Source organism: Telmatherina bonti (assembly GCF_933228915.1).
Source record: "Telmatherina bonti genome assembly, chromosome: 3".
In the NCBI taxonomy this organism is placed as follows: domain Eukaryota; kingdom Metazoa; phylum Chordata; class Actinopteri; order Atheriniformes; family Telmatherinidae; genus Telmatherina; species Telmatherina bonti.
This window is the reverse complement of record NC_136621.1, coordinates 34,440,306-34,452,595: the sequence shown is the minus strand read 5'-3', so window position 1 is coordinate 34,452,595 and position 12,290 is coordinate 34,440,306. Positions and strand designations below refer to the sequence as shown.

Sequence of the window (12,290 nt, the reverse complement as noted above, 5' to 3'; positions counted from 1 at the left end):
GTACAGAAGTAAAGTCCTTTTTCCCTTCAGGGGAGAAAGATTACTGGTCATCTAGTCTGTCAGCCAGGGCTTTGGGGGACATTAAGACAGATGAATTACCTTAACGCCTATTAGAAAAAGGGCTAATTACTTCTACAAAGCTGCATTGAGGCGAAGGAGAGGACCTGAGATTGGTCCTAAAACTATAAGCACTCATGCGATGTAACTCAATACTTCTCATTAATAACAAAAGAGCAAATGCAGAGTAGTCTTATCATAAACACAAACACACATTTTCAAGTGCTGTGTGCATTATAGACGGTTATTACAATATTGATCACAAAGACCTAAAAGCATAGCAAAGGAGCAGTAGGAATGCTTTTACTGAATGCAGTCTAAACGTTTTACACTATATAATCCCCTCTGTGTGTGGACTACAGTTAAGATAGAATGGAAATGGATCTCCCAAATGAGTCAGGTTTATTAGTCAATGCTAGTGTTAAAAACAAGTCTAAATTCATATCTTTTTGCTGGACTTCTGTCCATTCTTCAGAGTGTGTGTGGATGGCATTGCAGGCCATGCAGGATACATTCTGACTGCAACCTCAGCTGTCACACTCCCCACCCTGGTCACACACAGCAAGGGACTTGGTAGAACTGATGATCTGGAAAGATATAAATAGCAAAGGCGGGAGAGACTGTTAGGGTTAAATGTTTATGTGTGCAGTTGTTAACCTTCTGAGAATGAGGGGAGGTTGAGGAAGACCAGTCAGCACAGGGCCTTGGGTAGATGAAGAGCACAAACAGATCTAGACAGAGTGATATGAGGGTTTATACAATGTGGACAAGGGAATGGAAGTATTAATGGAGAAGGAAGTATGATTTACCATCATGTTAACATAGTTTGGACAAAGGATTTGCCGTTATCAGGGGAAAAGCAGAAAGTCTTTGGCCGTAGGATGCAAGATAAGCAACAAGGATTGGATTTGAGTGAACTGTGTAAAGTAGTGTAAGTAAAAGGGAGGGAAGGTATTCAGGTAACTGAGCTGGACTATAACTATGGGTAATGCAGCAACATGTAAAGCCTGCAGATCAACTAAAGCTTTAAAGGTCAGTGGGAGTGAGAGTGATTTAAACCAATGTACTGATTACTACAAGGCTGTTGACTCCGGACGTGAACTGGAGGATTTCCTGGTAAGAAGTGGAAAAGCTGGTTCTGCTGCTCTAATGATTTTTTAAAATATATTTTGTTATACTTGTGTTGCATACATGAAAAGTCATTTTACAAAGGTATTAAAAATGTGTGTCAGTGCAAAAGTGTGTGGGAATTTTTCATGTAAGAGGTTGGACAGAGGTGTGGCTTCATCCACATGTAATTAAGCTCCATGTGCTTCTGAGGACCCACCGGTTGATGTCTTACCAGTAAAATGGATGTCAAGACCTTGTCAATGTGCAGTGGTGTCAGAGCAGTTGGTATTAATGCAGTTATTGTGACACTTTGTGACAATGGCTGAAGGGGGAACATCTTCAATATTCCTGGTTGGAAACAGGATCAGGCTGTGTGGCAGCCAATTTCCTTATTATTAGCCATTGGTTGTTGTTTGTCTAAAAATTACACAAATTATTACTTAGCTAAGATGTTACCCTACTGTTTGATTTCTTGCTTATGTTGTTCTCACTCTCGTCTTCTAAATGGCTATAAAATAGAATAGAATAGAATAGAATAGAATAGAAAGTGAATTGGCTGCTTTTTTTAAGCTCTGCCTTTTTAGGGAATTATTCATGAAAATGATGAAAATTGCCATTATTAGTTATAGTTTTGACAATCTGTTGATCTTTTTCACCAACACAAGTTTCTTTTTTCAAGTGTTTGGGTTCTTTCATGTTTTCATATATTTTTTCAGAATTTTGAAATGTTCTGTTGATTAAATAAATAAAAATCCTGTTAGAGGACAAAACCAAGAAGAATTGTTTTACTACTGTTATTATTTAGATGTTTTGTATTTAAATTTAAAAATTAAATATCTCAAAGAAATTTTATTTAACAAGATACTCAAAATTTTATTTTGAATTTTTTTTTTTCAACTTTCTTTAACTTAGATTTGTAAACCAATTTCCACCAAGTTGTTTCATCATGGCATTTAATAGTTTTTTTGTTTGTTTGTTTGTTTGTTTTTCCTTAAACCACTTAACATGTTCTGGTCATTGGTTTCTGCACTAGTATATATAATCTGCATGACCTGTTGTCAAAATGTTTTTAAAATTGTGCTATAAAAGAGTAAAAATGCTTGATTGTTAATATCTTTCTGCATGACAGTTTAGTTTTCTTCATCATCTGATCCCTTTGGGGCTTTTTAAATATTCACACTGTTTTGGAAAGGATTTTTTTTTTTTTTTGTTGTGTGATATGTGACTGACTGGAATGTTAAGAATGGTGTGTGTGTGTGTGTGTGTGTGTGTGTGTGTGTGTGTGTGTGTGTGTGTGTGTGTGTGTGTGTGTGTGGGTCTGTGTGTGTGTATGTGTGTGTGTGTGTGTGTGTGTGTGTGTGCGTGGGGAGATGTCTATGGATTCTAGTGTAGATGAAAAAGTCATGAGTAATGCAGTTCTTCTATTACATCCTTTGTAGATTAAAGGATCATATCAACATTTTATTTTGTTGGTTGAATGTAAAATTTTAATTTGGAGGTTACATAAACACTCAAGTTGAATAAAGACTTGCTAACAGTTTTGTGCCTGGAATTATGTGAATACTTCATACTTAATATGAATACCGAGGATCTGCAGGAAGTGAGTTTTCATGTAAGATGATGGAGGTGTGTGTTTGCATTGTGACTGCTTTGTGCAGCCTGTGCATGGTTCAACTTAGAACAGCATATAAAGATTCTCTTCCAAGCATTCTGACCTCCAGAGCCCCAACCCTCTAAATTAGCTCTGCATTTGTATTTTTGTTAAAAATGGTCTGGTAAGCATGATATTAAAGAATCATTAAAAGACATTTAAAGAATTTTTTTTTAAAAATTAATTAGATGAAAGATTTACAAATAACCAAAACTGCACATGTATTTACCAAACTTTAGGGTCATATTCATTGTTTTCTGAAAAGTCTATTGTGTTTCATGTTCTAATATGAGCTTTTTTTTTTTTTTTTTTTTACCTCTCCAGTCTGACAGCAACACCAGTTTCCTCCGGGCTGCTCGAGCCGGAAACACTGACAAAGTTCTTGAATTTCTCAAAAATGGCGTGGACATCAGCACCTGTAACCAGGTAAGAGAACCTCTTACTAATGTCAACGCAAGCTAACATCAGTGTATGGATGGTAGTTTGATTACTTTGTTTATTTAGCTGTAAATGGTGCATGCTACTGGTTTTAGGAACTACAAATCATATGTTTTAAACACCATCTATGCTTTCAAGCTGCAAACATGTGAAATACGTCTAGATGTCAAAAACTGCTGAAATTATGCAACTAAGATCCACTCATAAGTAAACAATAAATATCTGCCGTATCAGATATAGCAGAATATTTTCCTCATAGTTTAGACAAATGATGTCATGGTTTGGGAGGAAATGAAAATTTTGCCCTTTTCCAGTAAAAACTCATTTGTTTTCTACCAGTTTAAAACCAGCAACACTGACATCAATTTTGACTTTGAAGTGGAACTATTATGTGCATTTCAGGCTATTTTTTATTTTTTTTATTTCTGAGACCAGAAGGGCTGGGGTTGATCGAGTTATTGTCACAAATCAAACCCTCTCCGTAGGCTGTCAGATCAGCCTGTGGACAAAACGAGTGGATTGAGACTCTTCCGCATTAAGCCCCGCCTCCCGCCACTGCACTACATCGGGAGCGCGCACCACACCTGCTTTCGCCTTCATTGTAACATCTCATAAACAGAAGGATTAGGCTAATATGAACTCAATAAAAAAACAAAATACAATGTCAACACATAGCATACAGCCCTACATGTTGGAACCTGAATCAGAGCCTGAAAACGAAGTGGAAAACAGCAACCCACAGCAACGAATGCAGCAGGATGTCTCTCTTTGGTAAACTCACCAGCCATCGTTGGAAATAATTTTATCCCACGTTTTCCACCCGCCTGATGTATTTGTACATGCCCTTGTTAACCAGTAGAAGGTAACCAATCACCGAACCTTATCCCCCGGGACGTCACAAGGATTTCCAAGTAGAAAAAACTCTCTTAAAACAATGCTTTTTTCGTCGCCATGGAAACCGAACGGAGAGAGTGCTGGAACTCAAACTCAAACATGCGTTTAGGTGATAAAAAACAGTGCTGTTCACATGTCTGATGAGGATTCAACACTGTAACACTGTAGAAAGCTCAGAAAACTCCAAATACCATAATAGGACCGCTTTAAAGTGTTGTGTTATATTTGGATACTTTATAAAGTACCTCTATTCCTCAGTCCGTTGCTAAGTAACTGTCACGTGTAAACAAGTAAACAGTCCTGTTAGCAAGGTTAGCATCGAGGCGATCTTGGCCAGGTCTGCTGTTGCCATATAAAGAAAGGTCAGATGGGCACATAATCTGCTTTTAAACTATGCAGACAGCAAAACACAGCTGAAAGCACCTCTACTAGTCCACTCTTAAAGTTTACAATAATAGTAAAATCTCAAAACAGGGTTTTTCAGAAAGATCAGTGTGCACAAACAGCTTTTACAGGTGGGTGTTATCTTCGTTTTCTATGCCTCTTTGTCCAGTTCAGTGTTGCTAGAAAAGCTGGAGCCCAACCCAACAATTTGCAGGCAAAAGGCAGGGTACACCGTTTACATGTCGTGGTGACAGGCTACATACAAGTACATGTACACGTACATGTACTGGTAAAAGAAAAAAAAAAAGTGCACTTATCTAAGTAGCTGTGTTCAAACATAGTCCACGATCGGTTGTGTACGTTCTCAGTTAGTTTAGCTTTATACTGTCTCCTTACACCCAGACTAAATTAGCCCACTGTGCTTTGTGTTGGATGCTGTCGCTGTGTAAACATTTCCTGATTTCCTTTTATGTCAATCAGACTCCCGCCTTGTTAATCACAGTGTTGCTTGCATTGCATAGTCACATCTTTCACCCCATCAACTGTAAGTGTCTAAATTTCCTGCCATAAAAGTATCATTCCTTTCCATTGAAATTTGATTCATTTTTACTCCACTTGCACCTGACTTCGGTCTACATTTGGATCCTGCCCTCCACCTCCGTGCCACACATTGCATGGCGAGTAAATCTTTCGATGTTTGGAACTTCTGTCAAATGTTCAAAAAAGTAGAGACAGCTGATTCTTACAACAAGGTGGTTGTAAAGAGAACATTAACATATGTCCCCTTTTAGGTAGAAACATTCCTTTTGCATTTTTCATTAAAAAAAAAAAAATTAAAAAAAGATGTTTTCTTTAAAGGCTACGATTCACGTAGTCTCACCAAAACACAGCACATGCCATTTAACCAGTGGTCAAACCAGTTTAAGCTGACCTTCGCTGTGCTGTGTCACCATGGCATCACATGCTTTGGCTCGCTCAGCATGCTAGGTCCCTCCACCACACCCACCCCCTCACCTCCAAAACTAGCAGCATTTGAGGGGTGTGTGCCCCTGCCGACAGCTGTTTGAAACCCCGTACCCACCCCCAGCCACATTCCACCCAGGAGAGATATAGAGGGTGAAATCCTTTCCCCCTGCAGCTCTGTCATCTCCTCTATTTCGCTATGATTTACCGTAGTCACAAGGCAGATTAAAAGGGGACATCGAGCTAACGCGTTGTGTATGTGTGTGTGTGCATATCTTCTATTCTTCTCTCTCACTGCTATCGACCTTTTGTTATTCAGCAGCAAATTAACAGCAGCTATTTATACACTTGGTTACAATTGGTTACAAGGAAGTGGCAAGTGACCGACTGTTTGTTGGCATGGACACAGTAAGTCTTGTTTTTGTGCACCAAGAGGGGCAGCTAACTATACAGGGCACACACACACACACATGCATACTCCCTGTCCTGCAACAGGAGAGCTCTGCCCTTGATAGTATTTCATAGTGTCAGATGATCAAACCTGAGACGCTGTCAGGTGATCAAAAATGTAAGTGCCATTTTCATATATACCCCAGTCATGTCCGCACCTGGTACGTGTTTGGAGGCCAATAAGCCGTACTTATAGATGGAATTTTTATTCGTCAATTCATGAAAACAACCCCATCACTTCTCTTAGTTTGTAATGAAGGTTTGATGAGCACAAATCTGTCTGAATTTACAGATTTACAGATGCACATATTACACTTTTTTAAATCTCTGTTGGTTGTAAAAGAGACAGATGCCATTAGTTTAAATAAACCTTTTTATATGTTTACAAGCTTTAAGTGATGCGCAGGATTTTACACATAGTTGTGCACATTCCCATTCAAGTTCAAGGATCTTTCTTCCTTTATTAGTGTTGGCTGAATAATGAATAATCCATGTGTATCGGATTTTTACCCATTTCAAGAGGACATTTACAATGTTCCCTTGAAATTTGCAAAGATCAGATAAGGGCATTTAGGGAGTAGTCATATATTTAGTTACATAGGGTCTGTAGCCCATTGACCTTAAGTTGATGACAGGTGAGCAGTTATCAACACAATGTGGTACCACTATCATTAAAGTGATGTTAAATCCTAATGAACTTTGACTGTGATTGGACCAAAGTAGCATTAGTGAAGAAGCAATTTGTAGGCATTTACAAAGGCATTATCAGTTATAGGGCCATCAGGAATGTAGTCTGCAGACTTACCGATCTGATAAAAGACCATCAAAAACTTGAGTGATTTCTGTTACTAACCGTACGTCTGCAAGTCACCATGAATAGCTGGAACCTCTGCAGTGTGTTCATTAATAACTGAAGAGTCCAGTCCTCGAAAGCAGCAAACCGAGTGGCACTGGCCTCAGCCTGGTGCCAAATGCAGCATCCCTTCCAAGTTAGTAAAAGAGTAGGAAGGAGATCTATTTATTCCCACTCTGCCAAGCCACAGTTGTACTACGATGCTGCTCTGTTGCACAGATTCTCTGAATGAAGCAATCAAATACAAACGATTCTGTCGACAGGAAATCTTATGATCAGTTTTTAAGCAGTCTTTTTTTTTTTTATTTTAGAGATGCAGAGAGAGGAAGAGGCATGACATCTTGGTTTTGTTTATGTGCATGAGGCTGCTTGTAGTTTCGTGTAGGCAAGCTGTTCTGTTCCACAATTAAAGGTCAGACTTTTCCACTAATCTACCACAATGTTAATCCTTGGTGAGTGATATTACTCTTTAATCTGAACGCATTTGTATTATTCCTATTTTCCCTCCAAAATATATCCCCATGTGCCACTTGTGCCCTGAAAGCAACACCATATAAATATGAACACATAGGTCAGTGGTCAAAAGGAGCGTGAATATTAATCCGAGCTGGATGAAACCCCGCCGGGGTGGGAGGGGAGTTGCAAACTGAGGTTGAATGTCCATTAGCTAAATGAAGCTTTCAGTTACAACTCAGCTCACAGGAAAAGGAGCTTTAAATCACTTTGTGCGTCAGGGTCTGTTCACATGTGTGTCTGTTGGTGGTTTTGCTTCTCTCTCCTAGAATACATAATGGTTTAAATGTGATTGAAAAACTCTAATAAGATTGCATCTTTTTTTTTTTGCTGTGTCATGGTCCTCCATTTTACAACCGATGCATCACAGAAACTCTGCTTGGTCAAATGTCAACAATAAAACATATGGTCTCGCACTTGTACCGTTTTGTTTCACCGTTGCAGTGAAACTGTCACCATCAGACTGACTGACACTTCCAGACCGAAGTAACAAAAATCTCCAGTCCAGGATAATAATTCACATCAATCACGTGCCGACTGGCAAAAATGAGGGGGACATCTGTGATGCAGCTGGTTGGCTAGTCAGGGACTTATTTGCTTTGTGCCTATGAACATGTGTGCAGCACATGTTCATATTTGTGTAACCAGGATCGCAGATTTACTTATAAGATGAGTTGGCTATAATAATGTTTTAAATGAAAATATGAGTGTTGGTTTCTTTCTTTATTTACAAGCAGATCATTTAGAAAATCTTGCTTAATATAATTCATGCACCAATACATTATTCTAGGAGCTGTGCAGCAGTGTCATGTCATTTTTACCTTTTAAAGTCATATCGAATGCCTGTCAACCGAACACCCACTAAAATACTTTGGCCTTTCTGGAATGGCCTCTTTTTTTTTTTTTGAAAGGTTGACATTTTCAGTGGCTTCTAAAAAGGACTATCTATGTTTGTGTGTTCCCCACATCGTCTCTATGACTGTGCAGAAACATTACACCCTGTAGCTCGTTTGGCATTTGACAACTCAGAGAGGAAGAGGGAGAGGGTCTATTTTTTATTTGTGTGTAGCAGAGAAGGAACAGGGGAATGATATAGGCATCAGCAGCATAACAGCTTCTCATCTACATCACAGCCAAGAAAGCCTCCAAAACTACGAAGCAAGGTTTCCTTCTCTGTAATCTGTCTCACTGAGCCTGTAGGTGGAGAGGAAACAGAGAAAGCACAAGGTGGGGGACTAAATGGAACTCCATCTCCTCTAAATCCAATTTGGAGCACCATTTAAGAAGGCAGAGGATAGAGAAGATCAAAAGATGCAGGAGAAAGCAGAGCACACTGACAGGAGAGGACACTGAACGTAGGAGGAAGCAGGAAACCTAAAGGATAAACACAGTTTGAAGTTCTGTTTATCCAGAGGAACACAGTGAGGAATGGAAAAAAAGGAGGATGAGGTGAATCATTCGTCTCTGTGTTTACATATCTGTTTCAGAGGAGCCATAAATATGCATGTTTGTTGGATAAATAGATCAGTTGTGTCATGATCGAAACATTTTTACACTGCCGTCTTTGTGTGCTGCTGATGCTTTTCTGCTGCAGTTTTAGAGAACTGAAGCTTTGATGATCCCAGAGGGGATATAACTCAAAAACTTTTCCCCCCCCTCTGATGGTTACATCACTCACCTAATCGAAATAATTTTTTTAGAAATGAATCTGTTTCAAGTTAGAAGAGTATATTAAAATATTTGTTTTGTGTTGTGATATGGACGGAGTGGCTTCTGCATGGCTTCAGATGACAGCCAAAGTAATTCACAAACATGTACAAGACAATTCATATTGGATCACCAAGATGCATTTCATTCCTTTATTCTCTGTTTGATTCACAAAGTTAGTAACCATTAATTGCAGGAATAATTCATTTGAATGCACATTTCAATACAAAAGATTGTAGAGTTGTTACTAGTGTGTCCATTTTTTTGTATTTGGATGCTGGACTATATTTTTGCCAGTCTGTGCAGTACGAGGTTTGATGTTTGTCAGTGTCATCACTCTGCAGTAACATGTTAGATGTGTTATCATGTGTAGTTCTTTTTTTTTTTTTTTTTTTTTTTTTTTTATAACAATGTTAACATTTTCTCTCCAGAATGGACTCAATGCATTGCACCTGGCAGCCAAGGAAGGCCACAAGGATTTAGTGGAGGAGCTGCTGCAGAGAGGAGCACCTGTTGACTCATCCACAAAGGTATGGATGGAAACTAGTGGATTTTTTTTTTTTTGCTATAACTTTCCCAGGAAGACCGTTGCAAACTAGTTAGCCCTGTATGGCAGAAAGATACTAAACATAAAGGAAAAATGGAACAAGGACTTTTCAGCTTTTTGTGTAACTTCCAGTCCTAAGTGGGTCCACATTTGCATAGTATAGAGATATTCCAACTTTAGCTAAAAGGAAGAAGAGGAGTGAGTGAGTGTGTAGTATGCTGTTGGCAAGCTTCTTGATATGAGTCAGTGAATGTATCATGCTTCACCTTTAACAGCTAGCAGCAAGTGAACAGCTGACATGGAATCTGTCACCATGCTGCTTATGCCCTTGGACTGACATGGATATGTTTTGAAGTATTCACCATAGTACTTGTATCCAGAAAACTGCAACACATAGGTGGTTTACTTTTTGAGGTTCACATATAAAGCTGAACTTCTCATACAGTGTTTTTGAAATTTAGTGTAATGTTTACAAATCAATATGCCTTTTAGGTTTCAACTGTGTCCCTTTTGGCTTTGCTATAAACAATTACAGTATCTGAAACTTTTATTGCAATTAAACTGCTGCTGTTTATGTCTCACTGTAAAAGAGAGCTGTGTTTTTCCAAGTAGACTGGGTGTGATTATTTGACATGTTGTTCAAGTCACCCTCCAGTAGCGTTCATTAAAATTATACATTTTTTTAAGTTTTTACCAGAAAAAGGATGAAAAAAAATGTTATATAAAAGATTCTACTGACTTTAAAGTAGATGCAATTTTGCTTTCTCCTCATTGAGTGAATGGGACAGATGAATGTCTTACTAGCAGGCCTCTGCAGATGGGGGAATTCAGACATTTCATTCAGGTGTGTTGGAAAAGGAAAACATCTAAAAGTTGCAGGATACTAGACGTCCAGAACTGGATTCAGACATCCCTGCATTACACCATTGACCATCTTCAAACTAACATAGACCGGTGAAGGAATTGCTCCAGAAAGTAAATTAAATTTAGTTGTGCTACTTCTACTATTTTAGCAGCAATGACTGCTTAGGTAGCAGGCTACTCCTAGCTTTTGCTGGCTAGAGGCTTCTCCTAGCTTTTGCTGGCTGGAGGCTTCTCCTAGCTTTTGCTGGCTAGAGGCTACTCCTAGCTTTTGCTGGCTAGAGGCTTCTCCTAGCTTTTGCTGGCTAGAGGCTACTCCTAGCTTTTGCTGGCTAGAGGCTTCTCCTAGCTTTTGCTGGCTAGAGGCTACTCCTAGCTTTTGCTGGCTAGAGGCTACTCCTAGCTTTTGCTGACTAGAGGCTACTCCTAGCTTTTGCTGGCTAGAGGCTACTCCTAGCTTTTGCTGGCTAGAGGCTACTTCTAGCTTTTGCTAGCTAGAGGCTTCTCCTAGCTTTTGCTGGCTAGAGGCTACTCCTAGCTTTTGCTGGCTAGAGGCTACTCCTAGCTTTTGCTGGCTAGAGGCTACTCCTAGCTTTTGCTGGCTAGAACCATAGACATCATACATACGTAGACGCCTCATTGAGCGCTGGAGAGTGAACCAGCTGCGCCGCCATATTGGATGGGTCTCCACTTTCGAGTCTTGCTGCAGAGTCAACGTAGTTTCCCCACATAACTGTTTTCTGTGGAACAACGCGTATATATTACACACAAACAAAACACTTTTCTACATTAATGGTTTATACGTAATGTTACTGTGAATAATCTACAACAAATGATACATTTTACTCATATGAGGTGTTTATGGAAAAATTTGATATTGATGCTTCACAAAGAGAGTTTTACATGGTAGCATAATTACCTCCGCTAAGGAGGTTATGTTTTTACTGGCTTTATTTGTTTGTCTGTTTGTGTTCAAGATAACTTAAAAAGTTATGGACGGATTTCATGAAATTTTCAGGACTTGTTGGAACTGATTTAATCTTGGTGGTGATCCAGTGATCCAGGAACTTTTTAAAGACCTTGGCGGAGGTTTGCGCTCTCCGAGTGTTTTTCTGGGTAACTTTTGAATTGCATAGTTTTAATACAATACTTTATTTTCAGACTTTGTACAACTGTATCTCTATATTGATAAATTAATAAATGTAAATAAAAGAAAGAGTCAAGAGAAAGCCAGCAACTATTCCCATATTTTGTTCAGCATACGGTTGCAATAACGGGCGAAATATTGAAAGCAGATCATGTGGAATTAAATTTCACAAGGTTGAATAAAAATTTATTTGACCAGATAAAAACAGATAGACAAATCCAAATGCATCAATAAACAATCAAACATGTTAGTATCAAATTCATTTATACATTCATTTAGCTACCATATGTCTTTGTTAAATAGGATATAAAAAGATTTTAGCATTAAAGTACGTTATTTTTAATAATTTCCAATGATCTGTATCATAATAATATCTCTGGTCTTTGTAACAAACCAAACTGTAAGAAAAATCCCGTAAAAATTGGTGAAGATATTGTTGTGGTTTGGCGCATGGGAGACCCATCCAAGATGGCGACGCAATGAGACGTTTGCTTGTACAGGCAGCGTGATACAATGCAGCGTCTATGTATATATGATGTCTATGGCTAAAACACCCAACTCTGACATGCTGAAAGGGTTTAAAATGTGATTTTATCAAACAGGACTTTTAAATAACTAAAACTCTGAGTGTATTTGTGATTTAAAGTACTAGGTAATAATCTTTATTTTGTAGATAATTAAACTGGTGTTTCCTTATGTATTGGAAAAATGCAGA

General features: G+C 38.6%; 1 protein-coding gene across 1 annotated transcript in view; it reads left to right on the top strand.

Moving 5' to 3' along the window:
• Positions 1-12,290, top strand: part of LOC306775016 (uncharacterized protein) — a gene marked incomplete at its 5' end in the record, with an annotated part of 83,108 nt that overhangs the window by 14,214 nt on the left and 56,604 nt on the right. The window contains 2 exons of the mRNA XM_079265222.1: positions 3,143-3,244; positions 9,452-9,550. Of these exons, the coding sequence (XP_079121348.1) occupies positions 3,143-3,244; positions 9,452-9,550 (201 nt within the window). The remainder of the gene's footprint in view (positions 1-3,142; positions 3,245-9,451; positions 9,551-12,290) is intronic.